The 19743-nt window shown below is 35.3% G+C and overlaps 1 protein-coding gene across 1 annotated transcript in view; it reads right to left on the bottom strand.

Annotated features, from left to right (window-relative positions):
• Window positions 1-8184: 8184 nt before the first annotated feature.
• LOC145937402 (uncharacterized) overlaps window positions 8185-19743 on the bottom strand; it is a 75041-nt gene continuing 63482 nt past the window's right edge. The window contains exons 5-6 of the mRNA XM_083040423.1: window positions 10275-10459; window positions 8185-8340 (exon numbers count right to left, since the gene is read on the bottom strand). Of these exons, the coding sequence (XP_082896549.1) occupies window positions 8185-8340; window positions 10275-10459 (341 nt within the window). The remainder of the gene's footprint in view (window positions 8341-10274; window positions 10460-19743) is intronic.

Below are 19743 nucleotides of genomic sequence, written 5' to 3' on the forward strand. Positions count from 1 at the left end.
TCGAGGTACGCAATCGACTGCTACCGCGGGGTACCTTTGAAGTTTGCGATCGTCTTTTGACGAGCCGTTCGCACGAGAACAGTTAAACGAAAATTCCCAGTTTTGGCATAGATTGTCAATACTATTTGTAGACAGCGAGAAATTGCACGAAGCGCCCCGTTGCTAAAAGCAACGATTTCATAATCTCGATGAAATATCGATTCTTCGAATCTTTGACACGAGAGGCAAAACAACCTCGTGCTTTTGCATAGCGCGTATGACTTTCAAACGCGCAATCACGCTGCGAAATATTGTGCGCTTGACGTGAAAATTTCATCAATAATTCTTATATTTCGCAAAAAATCCAAATTAAAAACTCGTCATATCCTATTTGTTATCTTATCTGATTCAATCTATATCGCCCCGCATGTGTGTGTGTTAATTAAAAATTTCTGTGAATATTTACATTAAGATCGTCTTATAAGATGTAAGTTGATAAAGCTTTTAGTAGCTTAACATTTTATTTCGAGGCACGATAAATTCAAATAATCTAGCCTCGATTAAAAACAGTAAAATACGCTTCTTACTTGAGGAAGTGATTGTCATAATGAACAAAGTTACGAATATCTGTTTACAGCGTAAGTGACGCATTATTGCGGATCGAAGAAAAATCGACTTTAAAAAATGGAAAGATCGAGGGACATTTATGGTTCGAGATAGGCGGAGAGTAACAAAAAAACCAGACCGCAAAAGTACGCGATGAAAAAGAACGGCGTGGACACGGTCGGTCGGTTATTAAAAGAGACGACGAAGATGAACGGAGATGACGGAGGAAGATAAGTTTGCTTCAATTTGGCGGAGGAGCAAAACGCCGAGCCTAGGGTCACCGTGTCTCGGCTCGTTTAATATGCATTTTAATTAATTCCACGCACTAAAATGCGAAACGACATCGTCGCCCGGCCCAGTTTATGGCATTATCCTCCTGACGTACACATTTTCCTTGCATCCCCCACCGTGTTCCATCTATACTGTCGTGTTATACTCCTACGTTCGCTCACCCTTACGCGCGACTATACGTCCAGCCATTTGCGGTCTACATCTGTTTCTCCGTCCTCGTCTCTTTCGCTACTCTGATTTATAGTTCGTGCTTTTAACTGCGGTTCGCGGGATGCTGGTGGGGTGCATCGTCGCATCCCCGTCGCGGTCGCTCGTCTACTCATGGGGCTATCTTTACCCACTATCAGCCGTAACCAGCCGCACGATCCAGATGCTCCGCGAACTTTTATTCCGACGTTATCGTACTAACACGCGAGCGTATAACACAACGACATCCCCCTGCATCTCGCGCGAGGGAGAGAGAACCGGGCTCCCTCGTTTATCTCGCTTCGCGGAAACGCGCGAGGCGACGAGAGACACGCGGCAGCGCGGAATTCAGCTCATAATTTGCTTTTATTAACGGCACGTATGCGCTTTAGTGCCGTTCAATTTCTCGGTGAATTAATCTTTCGACGCGTAACGCGTCAGCCTACCCTGTTTGTTTACGCACCACTCTTTGCTCGCTCAGATGTGCCGCGAGTTCATAGTATGTATATCGATCGCATCCGGTTGCATATTATTATCGATAATATACTCGAGTTGATTCAGAGGAGCTCACGACATCTCTCTTTGTCTTCGAACAAATTCTTTGCGTAAACTCATGTTTTCGAGAAAAATTCAGAGCAATGCAAATATTGTAATAAAATAATTCTAAAAAAAAAGATAAAAATAGACCAAGTATATAAAAAAGTATATAAACTCTTGTATGTAGCAAATAGAAATGTAAAAAGATAAAAATTAAGACATATCACTTTACATATTATATACTTGGCATATTTTACCATCAAATAAAAATTTATCACTCACCGGTCGATGCGCAGCAGTAGAGACAACATTGTTGATCTGTAACATATAAATATAAGATACAAATTATAGCAACGCCCAAATTAATTATTAATTCTAAAAAATATGTGCATCAAATATTCGATGCGTATAATTATAAGTAAATATTTCATAAAATAAATATACAATTATTTTTGAAAAACTATTTTTAAGTTTTTATAAAATATAATATATATTTATATTAATATATTATTATTTTCTCTAAGCCTTTCTTGTCAAGAAATCATTATTTTCTCTAACATAAGTCGTCTTTTCACGATGCACTTGGCGTGAAAACGTTATCTAGCAATGTTTCGATGAATATGAATATAGATATCCCATTCTGTCGTCAGATATCTCTCGATAATGCAACTAATAATGAAATCGATGAAAATATAATAAACTATTCGCGGAGCACTGAATATATATATACACACATATATGTATACACACATAACTATCGCCTCTCTCAAGACTCTTGAAAGTGCCAACAATAAATTAGCTTTCATTACACTAGCTGTGATGAATAGCTTGTGTGCGTGAAATGACTCGTCGGTGACCTAACTCGCTACGTCAAGCCTCACCATGAGAGGAAGCTAATAGCATGTTTCGCGTTGAATATTCAGACTCTCCCCATACATATCACTTCATAATTGTTCCATCGCGTTGTGGACAAGCAATAACGAAACGGTCGTCCTTTTGCCGGCGTGTGTCTTTCACGATCGCATGCCTCCCTGTTTCTGCCTCGTAATACTCTACGGCTGCAAATATAAGCGTACAAATGTTGAACAATTCACTGCCTTTTTAGTTCTATCTGATAAGATCCCGTCGCGTTTCATGTTCAAAAGGTTGCGTGCCTTTCGCTAACTATCTATTATTATAACATACATTCGCTCTACGATTCTTACATTATAATATCTTTAGTAATGCAATGAATTAAAATTCTATACACTGTCTGCCTGGTTCTCTGCACATTATTGAATTACTGGTATATTGCATGTAAGTCGTGCATGGAAAATGCATGTAAAAAAAAAATAAATAATCTTTTTAAGATGACAATATATATTAATAGTTACACGTAATAAGTAGTACACAAGCAGTAGCACAAATATAATTTTTGCATTTTCATCATACAAATGTATTAAAATATTGTGTATAATTGTCAATAGAATAATAAAGTGCGAAAGTAAAATCTCTAACTAGAATGCTGTGAGAAAACGCTAAAGACATTGTTTATTCAACCTGTAAAAAAAATATGCCTCGCATAAATCTCTTCGTAAATACGTAAGCAGTTGCTGGCGATTGTAAAGTAAAAGATGAGGAAATTTTTTACGAGCGACATTTTCGATCTCCTTTATATATATATATCAATGTAATCTCTCTCAACGCTTTCAAGTACACGATGAATACAATTTTTTTCTCTACCATATCTTTCGATTATTTAATCTGCTCTTCACGTTTAATTCCTGGCATTTATACCATCTTGAAAAACTTAAACGTGACAGACATTCTTGAAAAAAGAGGGACGACAAGAAAAATAACGAGAGGATTATTTCCAAGAGATGTATAAAAGTGTGAGCGAGAATACTAGCGTTCGACAACCTAAGCACACAACCCGAAAATCGGAGCAGTATTTCAGAAACGATAAAACCGCCGTCTCTACTTATGCAACATTTTCCATGCAAACGGTATCCTTATGTTGCTTTTGGCTTACGAATTCCCGGCGTGTTCTTGACGTCAAGGGCATTACGCATCGGCGCCGTATAAGCTTTTTCTCGGATTCGAATGTGAAAGTCTTCGAGTACCGATGGATTCATGCAAATTCGATAATACCGACAAATCGTTCGATGGATAAGTTCGCAAAGCGGCTGGAAGCCCAGGACGTTGCCGGAGACTTCAGGAAACTCGAGTGCGGATTACGTAGTTCGTACGACTTATCGGAGTTTCCCCCGTTGTTCCGCGAGTTAGTACTCCGTGGGTTATGAAGGATCGGCTCGGTGGGACGAGCAAGCGGCCGGACGGACGATTAAATACAAAGTTGCAGCGAATTGTTCATCTCGGTATATTTATGACCGGCGCGGATTTTCTGCGAGATCTCTCCGGGTCGAGATACGACAACACGCGACTTTATGCGTAAACTAAGCCGTTATCTGCGAAAATAGTCGCAGATAGCGGCTTAGTTTACGCATAATGTTGATTTGCGCGACGTTAATTATGCAGTTTCTTAATCGCGCTATAATGCTAATAAAAAACGTAATAAACGTTAAGCGACTTGACAAAGCATCCTAAGCGCGGTTCACTTTAACAGTCTAACTCTTACCGTAAGTCGTGTTTAAGAATATAATAGTCGAAACTTTCGGCCTGTTTACTTCATCATTTAATAGTATACGATATTTTTCAACGAGAATAAATTTTGCAAGAAAATTATACAATTTACGATATAATCGAAAATATCGTTTGAAAATATCGCAGTTAATTTTTTTTTCGTGTCGCTTTGAAAGGAAAATAATTAAAATCCTCCGACAGGATTTCGTAATTACCGTCGCGACGAATCATGCCTGCTGTGCAGCACGCGCTAAACACCGTGTGCCTCCGAGACAAGTGACGAGATAATAATCAGTCATCCTAGGTACCCGCACGAACTCTTCAAACCTTGAGGGGCGAGAAAAGTTAGACTCTATGAATCACGAAGCACACCCTCGACGAAGCCTCTCAGCGAAGATCGGTCCCCTCGGCGCTTCTTCTCGTGGCTAAAGAGACGGCTGGACCGTCTGGCTGTACCGCGCGCGCTACCGGTTATATGAGTCATTAGTCACTGTCCCCGGCAGAGGTGACTTACTTGGATTTAAAATTAATGGCGCGGGTTTTGCGATACTCGCGAGAAGAATTTTTGCTGCACTTACATTCGCGAACGTCCGAGCGAGGTACGTCGAGGGAGGAAAAGCGACAAGGGGGATGGCACGAGGAAGAAGAGGTTGGTAGTCATAAAGAGAAGCTAAAAGAAATAAGAAAAGAACGGTGGAGTCAGCCTGCCGCGAGCCTCCGGTTTACGGGGTGCGGTCGGGCAAGAGAGAATAAAACTCGGGAAATTTTTATTAATAGTCCTACGGCCAACCATCGCGCGCCGGACGAATACTTCCCGTAAGAATAAAATTAACATGGGAAAGATATCGAAGCGTCTGCAAGTGTCACAGATATATTTCACCTTCTTTCAGGGACTGTTGTATTCTTATCTTTACGGCGAAAAATTCCTTCCACCATCGCGAATATTCTGAACGATTGAAAATATTTGGAAGATGAAAAAAATTGACGTATATATTTATATATAACAATAAAGATATACAAAATAAATAAATTTATTATTAATAAATTAATTTATTCTGCATCTTTTTTCTCATCATCCTTTTTCTGATATAACTACTTATACTTTTTATAAACTTATATAAATATATATATAATTTAGATTTTTCTATATAAATAAATTTAAAAATATATATAAATAATATAAAGAGAAAGAAGACACATCAAAAGATTTTTAATAAAATAGTTTTATCCTCGAAGACTTTTTTTCGATCAATCAACGACCAATTAAAAATTTCAGAACTTGATTCTTAAAATAATTAGTAGTATTATAACCACAAAAATAGATATAAATATGTGAGTAAAAGAGCAATTCTTTTTTCTTAGTGTAAAGAAAACTTTCCAAAATTTTTTTATGCAACATCGCTCTTTTAATATTACATTGCGAATGTTCAGTAAAATCCTATTAAAGATTAAAGTATCGTCATATAATATTGCAGTCAAATAAAATATAAAATAAATGGCACATTGAATATGCAGCTCAATGATCAAAATACTCTAACCTCCATTGAAAAATCTAAATTTATTTCTTTTGATGAGCGCCATGAAAGGAACTTGGCACAAATAAAAATGCCTGCGCTGCAGCTCACAAAGTACGCAATGAAAAGAGCCGGTACGTTAAATTCAATGCATTTAACGTGCAGCCAACGGCTGTGAATACAATTGGGTCAGTGGCGGTGCTAAATGTAATTATTCTTTTCATGCATGCGGAATTTACATTCGCGCACTTACATCAGGTTCCGTTTCTTCTCAAGGCGACAGAGAAAAATGACTTTGTACGCGTTGTCAAGGAAGTGCGCCTCGCGGAAAGGGAAGGAATCCACAAGTAATGAGGAATCTCATCCATAACTGCTGCACGTTACAGAGATTTGCGGAACAGTTCTCGTTCCATTGATCGCGAACGGTATAGTAGGATCAAAAACTGCCGACAGTACCGGATCACAACTGCCGATATTGTTGATAAATAACTTATTGGTTCGACAGTTTTGACGATAAAAGATGACTTTTCGCGCGAATTTTGTCGCGCCATGGATTGCGTAGCACCACCGAATATTGGCTTTTCTATGCTTACGAACATCCACCTATAGATATGAAATACGCATTCTAACATGATATTGTTATATCTTATTGTGGATTGTCAATTTTTTGACATCAGAACACAAATATTGGGTAGATTAAAAATAATACAACGCGCCGCGTATATACATATATTTTTATGTCAATTAATTGTTGTGATTAATTTATCGACGGCTTGAATTGCATATTGTTAGCTTAATAATGCACAGGTGCGCTTTCGATCGCACCTCGATTGCTGTGTTTCATACAATTTCAAGTACGCAGTAATTCGCAATAACGGGCCGCTTCTAATCTCGATCAATTTGATCTGCATATGAGTATTGAACGTTTGAAGTTCAAAGGGAACGTACTCACGCCTCGCTAATGCGTAAACACTGTACGGCTGAGCGTAAGCATGTATACACTTGTGATGTCAGCTTTCATATCTACAAAAGAGGCGCAGGAAATTGAACGAAAATTTCATTGCATGTATATACATCTGATTAGAGAACTCTCTCTTTTTTCAATATAATTTAATAAAACCCTTTTTTCAATACAACCCTTTCAATATAATTCAATATAATCCTTTTCACTAGCCCTACATATTTTTATTCGATTATGTAAATATGCAATCTCAATAATTGTCAGCATTCTAAATCTTTTTCCTCTTCCAAGTCGTACAGTAAATCAGATAATTTAATCGCAGCTAGAGAGGTATCCAAAATATATTTCATGTATATGAATACACACGTGACAGAATAATTGAGGGCAGGAATTACTGACAAGTTAAAATCTGGCACAGCCCGCGATGGACCTTATCTGGGGAGACCGCGGCTCGAGCCGGGGTTAATAAACACGTAAGTCACCGAGGGGTTGGTGGACGCGAACAGTGGCAAGGCGAGAGGGGAAGCAGCTAAAGCATCGTTAGCCCGAGCTCCGCGAGCTATTCAGTCGCCGCGAAATAGTTTACATCGAGTTACCTCCGACTGGTCGACACTCGGGGGGTGGTGACACGTATTTAAGTGTCACAGCTCACGAATGTGCGCAAGGAGCTTTAGGAGCCGCGCAATAAGTACTCGACGGAATAGAGAAAGCACCGAGCGCGACGTAGTTTGTTAATTGTTACGGAAAGTTCACGTACCGTATTGTGCCAACCTCCGCAAGATTGCGGACGATATTAATGGCGCTTACAAACGCAGAATTGTTACCGCCCCTTAATGTATATAAGGGCGCACAATCCCGCGAACCATGCGAACACCTTTCGGCACCACGCGATCAAATGCCACGACGTAAGCGAGAAGAACATAGGTGTGGAGCCACCACAAAATCGTTCGCCTGTACGCTTGTGCGAATAATGACTCACATCGAAGCACAATCAATTAAAGCAATACTACTTATAAATAAAATTTACATTTGTTATATATTATATAATATCAAACGTCACAATATATTCTTGTTGTTGCATAATTATAAGCCCATTGTTTGACAGAAAACCCGATCTTGCATATACAAACTATCCAATGTTATTATTGCTGTAAAATAAATTTGAATTGTGCACAAAACATGTATGTTGAATCAATGAATTTATTGCAACTATTTATTCATATATATTTATTTTGGTGGATTGAAAATGTATATATATAAAATATAGAAAGATCGAAAGAAGGATCCCAACTTGTTGCCAAAAATTTATTAATTATCAGAATAATGTTCAATTGTAAGAATAATGTTCAATTCTCCTGAATTAAAAAAAAACCAAGTTTATCTGCTCGAACAAATTAAAATCAAAAAATTTTCGAAGAAAACATACATATACTGCAAATGGTATTCGACGTAAATAAAAGTTTTAATACGTTAAAAGCCGTAAGAGTATTACTTGGTATTAGTACCATCCACAACATTCACATCCGAAACCGCTGGACCAGTGCTCAAGCGTGATGCGATGAAATGGACATGTAGTCGAAACCTTTCTAACGCCATGAAATACGGTACACACGAATCGTAGAAATTCAATTCGGATAATCTTCGCTACAGTAGCGTATAATGTTTGCCGCATACTCACGTAAATGTGTATTGACTCGTTAAACGGAAATACATATACGGTCAAAATGGGAAAATATACGATATTTATTTGAAATAGAATAATGCCGGAAGTAAAATTTTGGCGTCTATAATTTCTTTCTCCAATCAATATTTGACAGAGAATATACAGGGTGTCCGGTAATAGTCACGCCAACCGTCGTGTGCAGATTCCTGGGATCATTTGGAGACGATTTTTCCTCAGCGAAAATGTCGAGGGAGGTCATTATTTTTTGCATGTTTTCAATTTTTGCCATCGTGTATCTTTGTAACTAAGCCTTAAATTAAAATTCTATTAAAGTAAACTCTACCTAAAATTAACTGAAGAATGTGAATTTATTATTATTTTATTTCCACAAGGCTTAGTTTGCGAAAAACCCTTTATTTTCAATCGCTTATAACTCGAAAATTATTGGTGTCTCGACATTTTTGCTGAGGAAAAATCGTCTCCAAATAATCCCAGGAATCTGCACACGACGGTTGGCGTGACTATTACCGGACACCCTGTATTTTTGTAACAAAGTAAATATTTTACAAAGTTATTGCTGCAAAATTTATTCTTTCTTATTGAGCGAAGAAAAATATGCTGTCGTTCGATACACATCTCTGAACCTTTTTTTATCAACTTTATTTTACGCTTCGGCAATTTGCGGCACGTCAGCCTTATTTAAATTTGAAAGAAGCTTTAGGAACCCCTATCGATAAAAAACACGAAACGTCTCGTCGAGACTGATCAAATAAGCCTCAAAGAAGAAAGATGGGTGATCCTGATTGAGAGAAAATGGGTAGAAAAGGAAGGGATATAATGTAAATCGTAGCTCTGTTCGAGGTTCTGATCGAGATTCTAACCGCCCTCATCTAGCTGCTTCTCGGGTTGTTGGAAAACGAAGCTGTTAAATGGATCAACGAGCAAACTGTCGAAAGCTCATGGGTTCCTTGATATGATCAAAATCAGCTGATCAAATAATGTCATACTTACTCAATAACAAAAAGTAATTAGTGAAATTATACATTAAATCTTCTCTATCAAATATTGAAATATGTTATTATTTAAATACTGCGATATATAATAAAAATCCTTCTTTTAAAAAGATATGTAAAGCCGATACTCGTATATATCGAAGTTTATTGTTGTCGCTTTTCCGCGATGCTCATTGGCTGTCAAGATTCGAGTTGTGCGTTATATTCGTAGCATCGAGAGGCTGTCATCGCAAAAGTTAGCAGTTTGACAGTTTGTTCAAAATAAAATTAAATAAAATAATGATATTAGTTTTAAATAAAATATTATAATACTAAACTTGATTAATATTTTTGACAGATATCAGCTGATTTCTGTCAAAAAATATTAATCGCGGATAAAATATTATAACATATTATTTAAAACATATTATTTTATTTAATTTTATTTTAAACAAACTGTGTTAAACTACTAATCCTCGCGATGAGCCTCTCAATGCTACGAATATAACGCACAATGCAAATCGAAACAATTAATCAGCATCGGAAAAGATGCAACAATACTTGCAAGAATCGACTTAACGTGCCTTTTTTAGAAAAGGATGTTATAATATTTTAAATTCGATTAATATTTATTTTAACAATTATCATTGCTGATTTTTGTCAAAAAATATTAATCGCAGATAAGATATTATAACATATGTTACTATTTTATAATATTTTCAACATATTATATATACCATCATTACCGCTATAGAAATATTATAAAATAAACAATTTCTCACTCACCGATACGTGCAATAGCGGAGTTGTAGTACACAGCACATTGATCTGAAAACAAAATATTCAAATTATGTATAAACATATGTGTGTGTCGAATATCTCATAAACAATGCAGTTTAAAGAAAATGTTTCATTTTGCATACCTCATAGTTGCCCCGATGTCGCCCAATGCCTCCCCGGGCCTCCTCCTCCTCTCTTGGTCCTTCGAAGCATTCACGACACTCGCGAAAATACGAATAATTACGATTGCCCGACACTTTACACGGCACTCCCGACGCGTGAAACTTTACACGGCACTCCCGACACGACGCGTGAATCGCAATGCTACCTGTAACAAATAAAATACATACATATTAGAATAATCTTATTATTTCGCATTATAACATACACAATATAAATATGTAAGCTAGAATTAACGATAGATATATCCACGAGTCGCAACACATTCGCGCGCGCGACAACAGATTAAGTTGGGTTATGTTGGCAAGAGATTTTGCATCTAATTTTTCGCGAAATATGCGTTTCGAACAATTACGCCTATATATTAACGTTGAAATTATGATATGCGATTGATAAATATTACAACACAAAGGTTAGAAATCGTTTCTAACGATTATGCTTACTAATTAATCACAGCGGGACGCAGCTCCAACTGCCTGATACTCGCGGCGTTTCGGTAATGGCCGCGGCTACAAACATCGGCAACTTCACTCTAATAATGCGCGCGCGATACTATATACATGACTTAATATTAATAATTAATTAAAATTCGAAGGAGATTCGTTCGAAAAGATATAGCTTTAAAAGATATAGAAAGAAAAAGTATTAGTCAAGAATAAGGTATTATAACATATTATTTACAACATATTACTATTTTATAATTTTAACCATATTATTATTTTAAAATTTAATTAGCAAATTATAACATACACAATATAAATATAAATATGTAAGCTATATTTAATTAGCAAACTTTCGCTTTATTAATATTTTTTGACAGAAATCAGCTGATTGAAGCATTAATTTGCTAATTAATTTTTAAAATAATAATACGTTATAAAAATTGAAATAATATATTTTAAATAATATGTTATAATTCTTTAAACTCGATTAATATTTTTGACAGTTATCAGCTGATTTCTGTCAAAAAATATTAATCAAAAATAAGTATTATAACATATTATTTACAACATAATACTATTTTAATTTTTTATAACATTTATATTAAAAAATTTAATTAATAAATTAACACTTCAATCAACTGATTTCTGTAAAAAAATATTAATCGAGTTTAAAATAACTATATTATTTTTTTTAAATATTATTTTTTTAATACAAAACCGAAGAATGGCGCGCGCGTAACGCGCGCTTGGGTTGTTCTAGTATTATAAAAAAGAATATAATAATATATATATATATATATTTAATAAAATTTTTTATATTAAAAATATATAGATTTTATTAATTAATCGTGAATTTAAGAAATGATTTTTTCTTACTGCGTTCGATAATATTTGCCTTACAGTGATCTTTTTTTATATTATCTTTTATATTATAAATTACAATCGGAATACTCGAAATTTAAATAAAGCTAATGTGAACTTGGTGGAAATAACACAAATGAATAGGTACAACGTGGAAAGCCACTGAAATAAACGGTCGGCTTATGAATAGGATGGCGCCGCTGTGCACGAATGTAACCACAATAAATGCTATTTAACATTTAATCTTCCATTTTAACGAGGTAGTTAAGCACTGTAACGTTTCCTCTACGTACGGGATTTTAAACCTGAATTTGTTTAATCGAGCTATCATTCTCTAAAAAATTCTTAGAACTATCACATAGATAATGCTGTTTTACACTGCTTGCATTTTTCACTCATCTACTCGCGCATGCGTATGTATACATTATATTTTAAAAATTCAACTTTTTTATCAATATAAACGAGAATGTGTGTAAAATATTACACTTTCTCACATTTAGCTATTTCAAAATAAAAAATGTAACAAGAACTTTAATCTTAACAATACGATTAATGTTGACTCAGAACTACTAAGGATGAATCATTTCAGAAAAAAGGTATCGATGCGAGACGTACGTGTCAAGAGTTACTGCGTCCAGCTCAGCGAAATACGATTGAAAATAAGAAGACGTTAAAGTGACTTCACGGTTTTTTTTATAATGCAAGACTTTAATCGTGCCCTTATGCACGTACCATTCGATCGATTGTAAATACAACGTGATTAAATATGCTTTCGTATGTGTTTTCTTTGCTCTATTTCTGCGTAATAAGTTGTAAAAAAAAATATTTACGATAGATAATTATATTTTGCAATAGAAATTATATCTCATAGATTATGGAAGTAATTAACACGTTATGTTCTTCTAATTATACGCTCGCTCGCTATCATAATCATGCTCATGAATATCCTCTTATAAAGCCTGATGTGACATCGAAATTTATTATCACGCATAATAGAATTCCAGTATTTTACCTATTTTAGTATCGTCGCGCTACTGTTTGTATCTATCATGTAATTTAATGTTTATGGTAATTTAAATATAATATTGTGATATAATCATAGATTACATATTATATGGAAGATTCAAAATAATTGTTGCATCATACTAAACCAGGAAACACTTTGGAATTTACTTCAAGACACTTCACTTACTCTCAATAATATTTGATAAATATAAAAACGTTCCATGTTTCGAAACAATTTCTAAGGAGATCCGATTCAATTTTAACGAGATCCAGATTTGCAATGAATGTCTCGTCCACTATAAAGACTTTTTGTCTTCGAGCGAACTAAGTAAACAGATAACTAAAGAGACTACGAAGTTTCGCAATGCGAACGCTGTCGCAGAGATGGTGAATGGTCGGTGAGTACGGTTGGGGACAATTAGGGCGGTTTCACCGACGCAGGAAGTGACATCAGGTTGCCGTGTACCCTCGAGGCCATTGTTCGCGACACGTACAACCCGCGTTGCCTCTCGACTACTTCCCACTAGGCCCCCTCTCACGTCCCCCTGAAACTGTCAACCATCCTCACGGCGAACCTGGTGCTGACCTACAAAATGCAGCAGCTTGTCGGGACCGGTTGGCAACGGTTTGCGACAGTTACGTGAGGAACCGCCGCCACCGTGTCCTAACTGGTTGCGACTTGGTTATCGAGATGCCAGACTGGCGTATTCATGAAATATACTGGAAATCTGAAGAAAGCTGAGAACAACTGAGATGTCACCGATTCACGCACATGATTTGTTGTAAAACGGCGCAAAACTAGAAAATCAGAATTACATTCTTTTAGAATTATTTATAATTTACTTTTAGAATTATTCTTTTAGAATTCTGTTATCATTAAAATCGAATGTCATTTTAGTGTAAAAATCAATTAAAATCCTTTACTGGAATATATATTTTTGCTATTCTTTACTTAACGAAACTTAAAACATATAATTATTTCTTTTTGTATGGAATGCGTGAATTTCTTTAGACTTATCAGTAATTAGACATTCGATAGACTAATGTGCGACTGAACTCACGATAGTGTTACGATAGCTTCTGCAGATAACGTTCTCTAGCTTCTACATTTAGCTAACTATACTGCTTTTTACTTTAGCCTCGGCGGCATTTTGGGTCATTCCTTTAATTAAGTCTCCAGGGAGAAAGGTTTTCTACGATTTCGTGCGATGAAAATTCTAAGAGAATGCGAATTCCTAATAAGGAAACTAATTCTATTTTTTCTTTATCAATGTGAGCCACTTGGTTCTTTCTCTCGAAGCTTGTCTTAATTTTGTTATTTTCTTTTCCAACACTATATAATAGAGGTTTCATTTTTATTTTACTTAATAGAATTTTTATTTAATAAAAAAAAGATATTCGTAAAAAGAGATAGAGATTAATGCAATTAATCTTATATAGACATTTAATGTTAGATCTGTAATTAGTAATTATATACGAATTTCATATATAAATAAATTCAAAATTATATTTCGATCTATGTATTATAAGATACGTGTTGATTAAGTGCCAATAATGTCGTAATCGTAATTACGAAGTCAATTTAATGATGCCTCGATCTAATGCATTTGCCTCGAATCGGCAAATAATCGCGATTTGGATGTTTTGCTAAATGAGAAAGAGAGAGAGAGAGAGAGAGTCAAATTCTCTCTCTGGACGTGTATATTCATCTAGAATATATATAGAGATAAACGCCGCTATATATACAATGGAGCATGAAGCAACGAGACAGACAATAGGCAATTAGCATATCCTCCCAATGCGGTGTTTCCGCACCTGTGTATAAGCGCGTTATTATTGTCATTTTTGGGCGAAAAATTTAGTGGACCGTCTCCACATTATGATATCAACACATGGTGATGTGTATAACGCACGCGAAACCATATACTTTGAATTTAAAGTACGGGCGATATAAGAGCGAACGAGACACGACGAGATACGAGATTGCATCGGTGGTTAGAGAGTTCCGCGAATGGTCTCCCATGGGCTTTTCTACCATATTCACGGATGCCTTTACATGCTGTAACTATACCACGAAATGAGGTTCCATCTCGGATCGCTCTGAAATATTATCGGCCGTAGACTAACTACGAAAGACGTCTTCCCTAATATCGCGCGATATCGCGGGAAAGTGAGTTTCGTCGAACAAAATGCGCCTCGTGCTGCGATTCGCGCAATCTTCTCGGTGAAATGCGGTAAGATAGATGAAAATGCGAAAACGTCGACTGCAATTTTGTCGCGGCTTTTGTGACGAAAAAAATTACGAGACATTTACGGACTAACGTACGCGAACGAACGAGAGAATCGCGCATACAATATATTCCACGGTAAATAGTATTTCCAAATGTACAAAATAAAACGTATGTAATGACAGTAATCGAAAATTCACATATGCAAATAGGAATTTACATTGCTAGCAAAAACGCAGCTTATAAAAGATTACATTCCATATATTTTAAAAGTAAAAAAAAAAAAAAAAAAAAAAAAATATTCGAGCTAGAAATAAAACAATAAAAGGTAACATTAAGTGTTCATATTTAGAAAAAACTGCTCTGTGAATTTCAGCTTTCATTATCAGATCATACTCTTTCCAATTGAAAGAAAAAGTTTAAAATTAAAATACAATTTAATTATTTCTCTATATATACCCTTATTTCATACACCAGCAAACAAAACTATCTTAAACTTCTCTCCAAATATTTGTGTACTTCAGTCTTCTATTTTATCTTGTTAAATTTTTTTCGTGTCAGCATGATTTTTTCAAATAACAAGTAACGTCTATCACATTGCTTGTCATGTTTTGAATGTAAATAGATTGCTCTCATAGTATATGTATTATACTTGTTCAAATTAAAAAAGGGATTTTTTTAAACAGAGATATATTTAACAGAGACATATTAAATGTTTCCATATATGTTTTAAAAATATATGAATGACACCAATCTTCCATTATTCATAACATTGACCGAAATTTTTCTTATAACTAAATTAGTATCAAGCAACAAGCTCTTATTTAATATTTTAATTCTTTCATACGATTCGTTTTAATTCTCCAATAATCCGATACATCTTTTCCTTAGATATAAATTCCAAAGTGACGTGGAAAAAAAAAGTGAAACCTAAATTTGTCTTTACCGATTATTATTCCGCGGCGCTGTAAATCGATGTAAACGATTTTCAACGAATCTAATGTAAAAACAAAACAATTAAGCGGTTACAAAAGCTTGTCGGAAATGTCACTCGGTAAAAAGCACGACTCCGTTGAAAACTGCGCGTTTCCGCGGAGGTACTATGGCCGAAGTCAAAAGGCGGAAGGACCACAGACGCGGATGAAGGTAGATTAAACATTTTTGAGTCGCGCCATTAAGCTCGGTAATAACGAATTTTACTACTCCGGAGCATCCCAGCCCCCTGGGCTTCCGCGCGCCAAGTTAATTACTTTCTCGCTCTGAGGACTTTAACCTCTCTTCTCATTTGTTTGAATATCCCGAGCCGACTTGCCGAGACGCGCGCGGATGCGTCTTCTTCGCTCCTCCTTGCCTTTACCGCGTTTACCTTCTTACCCTACGATGTTACCACCTTTATTAGTCTTTAGCTCGAACAGGTCCTCGAGCACTTTTTGAACTTCGAAGCTTCTGCTTCCTCAGTTTCACGTCAAATACACTTAAGCCAAGTATTAACACGTCCAACCCATGTTACTCAGCATTAACTTACGCATCGGATACGACTTACGAGATATATTCTTTTACACAAAGTACAGATACTTCTGTACATCTTCTAAGTATGTTTTTAATGCAACATTGCAGTTTGAAATTAGCAAGAAAATTATATATGTTTATGTAAATGCATAAGTTTGTTTAAGACATTATTACAAGTTTTATTTTATTTTATTATTTTTTTTTTAATGTGACTTAATATATATCTTATATTTCCTTTCAAAGAATATTTTTTTCTAACTCCCTAAATATATATTTTCTGAATTTTTAACAATTCTTTGGTAATAACTAATTAATCTGATATAGAATGTAAACAGGTCAACATGTTTACAGTGTTTACACGATACCTTACATGATCCGAGTGTTTATTAGACTACTCAAGCAAGTTCTCTAATAGTTCTCGATATTCAAAGTTTGTAGTTTGTGCTCTCAATTTCACACTTCAAATAAACATATTTCCATCAAGTGACCAGAAATTTCGTTACATAGTGATATTTCTTCGAACCTACTTTTTCCTGCATCGACGCAGTAACAATATAATTATTGATTGTTTAATTAATGTAAAATATTTGATTATATTTAAAAAATAACAAAAATGACTTGTTAATATAAAGAAACCGTTTCATATAACAAAATTTTTACATGTATAATTTTTAGCGGAATGTGGAATAGTAAATGATAATTGTGTTTTTATTTCGTGCTCAATTTACACTTGTTTTTATGTTCTTTAATATATTGAGATGTAATTAATAACATGTAACAAAGTTTCAGTAATAGATATATCAAAAATATATGTAAATTACGAAAAGAATATTCAAAAAATATTTGAATTAAGAGAAATTTTCCGATATTTTTTTATCCAATATATTACTAAAGAACAAAGATGATTTATGAAAAGTAGGTAACGTTCTGCCAAGCAGTAAGATTTATCACCAATAATTACGGGCCGGTGTATATCACTGAAATCTTAATTCAGATATTCGCGAGAGAGAAAATTCAGAGAGTTTTGGACCGTCGCGCGCGCACGATGTCGTTTATTAATTACAGGAATCCGCTTCGTGCCTACGATGGGGGCGGCAAAGTGACGCAGCGAAAGAATTCAGGCCGAACTGCGTGATTGGCGAATAAATCGGCAGATTAAGCGAGGAAATTCGCCCGGCGGCGACAGGACGAAAGAGGAACGACAGGGTGGGTGCCGATGGTGGGAGGGAGGATTGTCGGAGGAAGGGCGGAGAGAGTTAGGTGGCGAGAGGGTGGAAAGCTCAGCCTGCAGGCCACGAGGCAATATTTTCACTTTGCCCTCATCATTCTCTTCTCTTTTTCTTCCGCCTCTCTTTCTTCCCTGCTCTTTTTCCCTCTCCTCTTCCCTCTACGTCCACGTATCCCCCTTTTCTCCCCCTATCCCGCGTTCGCGCTCTTCTTCGTCCCAATCGGAACTCGCTGCACGCCAAATGAAAATCTATCGATCGCTGTGCCCTGTAGGCGGATTTAATTTAATTTGCTACAGTGTTGTCGCCGAGACTACCAAGGGGAGAGACAGTCGGTGGACGCTGTTGCTCGTTAAGCCGACCGCATCCAAGCACTTTTATATATTCCCTCGCGGAGGCTGATACGCGACTTCTAAGAGCCCGCGGGCGTGCCATTAGTTGCGCACAGCAATAATCGAAAATTAAAAGGCCAACCATCTAAAGAGACCGTCGAGAGTCAATTTCCCGCAACTCTCTTCCGCATCTCCCGACGGATTAATTAACCACATGTAAGAAGTTAATAGCGCCATGAACGAATAAACGATTCAAGTTTAACCGAGCGCTCTTGTAGTTTTTTTTTTCACATCGAAATATTACATATCACGTACATTTTATACAATCACGATCTGCAAATATTACACAATTTGTATTTTGCAACAATTTATATTTTATTATTATTAACAATTATTATATGTATTTTGTAAGAAAGTATTCGTTATTAAATTAACTTTAGTTTTCTCTTCCTAATGTTAATTACTTGTTTATTAAAGATTAAAAAACAAAATAAAAAATAGGAAAGTAAAATATATATCGCTAAATTTTTTGTCATAGTTTCATTTATCTCATAAACTTTAACTTTATCGTGCTGTGACATGTAATTCTCAATAAATGATAGATCAAATCAATAGCGTATGCATTCTTTTGCATTAAATTGTTTTACATTACGACACTGCTTTGTTACTCCAAACTGCATACGATCGCACACTAAAGTTATTTTGTTCACTCAACGACACGGTGAACTATAAAATTTATCCTTGCAAATTGGAGCATGCAATTTCATTCTTTTGATGAATATTGTATATTTACAGAAGCTCTAAAATTCCAAGAGATAATATAATAACAGATATTAAATATATTTCTCTATTATAATTATATTTCTCTATTATAATTATATTTCTCTATTATAATTATATTTCTCTATTATAATATATATTTCTCTATTATAATCTATTTTATCTTATCGATATTCTTTTGACTAACGAAAATAGATTCTGCAGATATTCAATATCTGAAGACATTCCGCACAGTAGATGAAATAATAAAAAGATTTCAGAACCTGCCTATAGAAAGAAAATAGAATCACCTGAAGCAGTGCCATGTTGCCCGCGACTACGATATTCAAATAAAACCTATGCAAGGGCAAATGTAGAGCAACCGAAACTTCATGTGGCTGCACGTTTCGAAAAGTTTACGACGGAAGAGAGTTCTTTGGCCATGAGCGAAACTTAGAGTTATAGTCATCTTTTTGTGTCGTTACCGCGAAACATTTCGACGGAACGAGAAAAAAATTCGATGTGCCTGCAGCCGTACGTAACTTTACGAAATATATTTGAAATTCTCACGCAAGAGTTTTAACAGATATGTATTCGAAATACATCATCGATGAAAAGTGCAGTTTCACTAATTAATGATGGATGAAGAAATAATTTCTTATAATTCCTTGTTAAAAAAAAAGTTCTAAAATAATTTTTGCATTTATATTTTTATACTTTGAGAATGAGCTCTGTAATCTCATTTAAGTCGAATAAATATTTTCGCAAAGAGTATAATTTCGTCATGTCAATATACATTACTTGACATTCAAGAATGCTAATAATCTATAGCATAACTAATTACCTTGAGAAGTATATAATTACGGAGAATATTGCTATTATAATAAAGTGAAATTATATATATGTGTGTATATATATATATATATATATATATATATATATAATTCCATAGAAGGAAGAAGATCGATTTCTATATAAGCCATCTCGACTTTAAACTGTGCTTCCATGCATTCTCCATAAAGTATCGATTATATCCACATTTTCCTCCAATATAATATGAAAGTATCAT

The sequence above is a fragment of the Prenolepis imparis genome, unplaced genomic scaffold, assembly GCF_030444845.1.
Source record: "Prenolepis imparis isolate NDT839.2.m4 unplaced genomic scaffold, iyPreImpa1.0 SCAF_6, whole genome shotgun sequence".
Classification (NCBI taxonomy): Eukaryota; Metazoa; Arthropoda; class Insecta; order Hymenoptera; family Formicidae; genus Prenolepis; species Prenolepis imparis.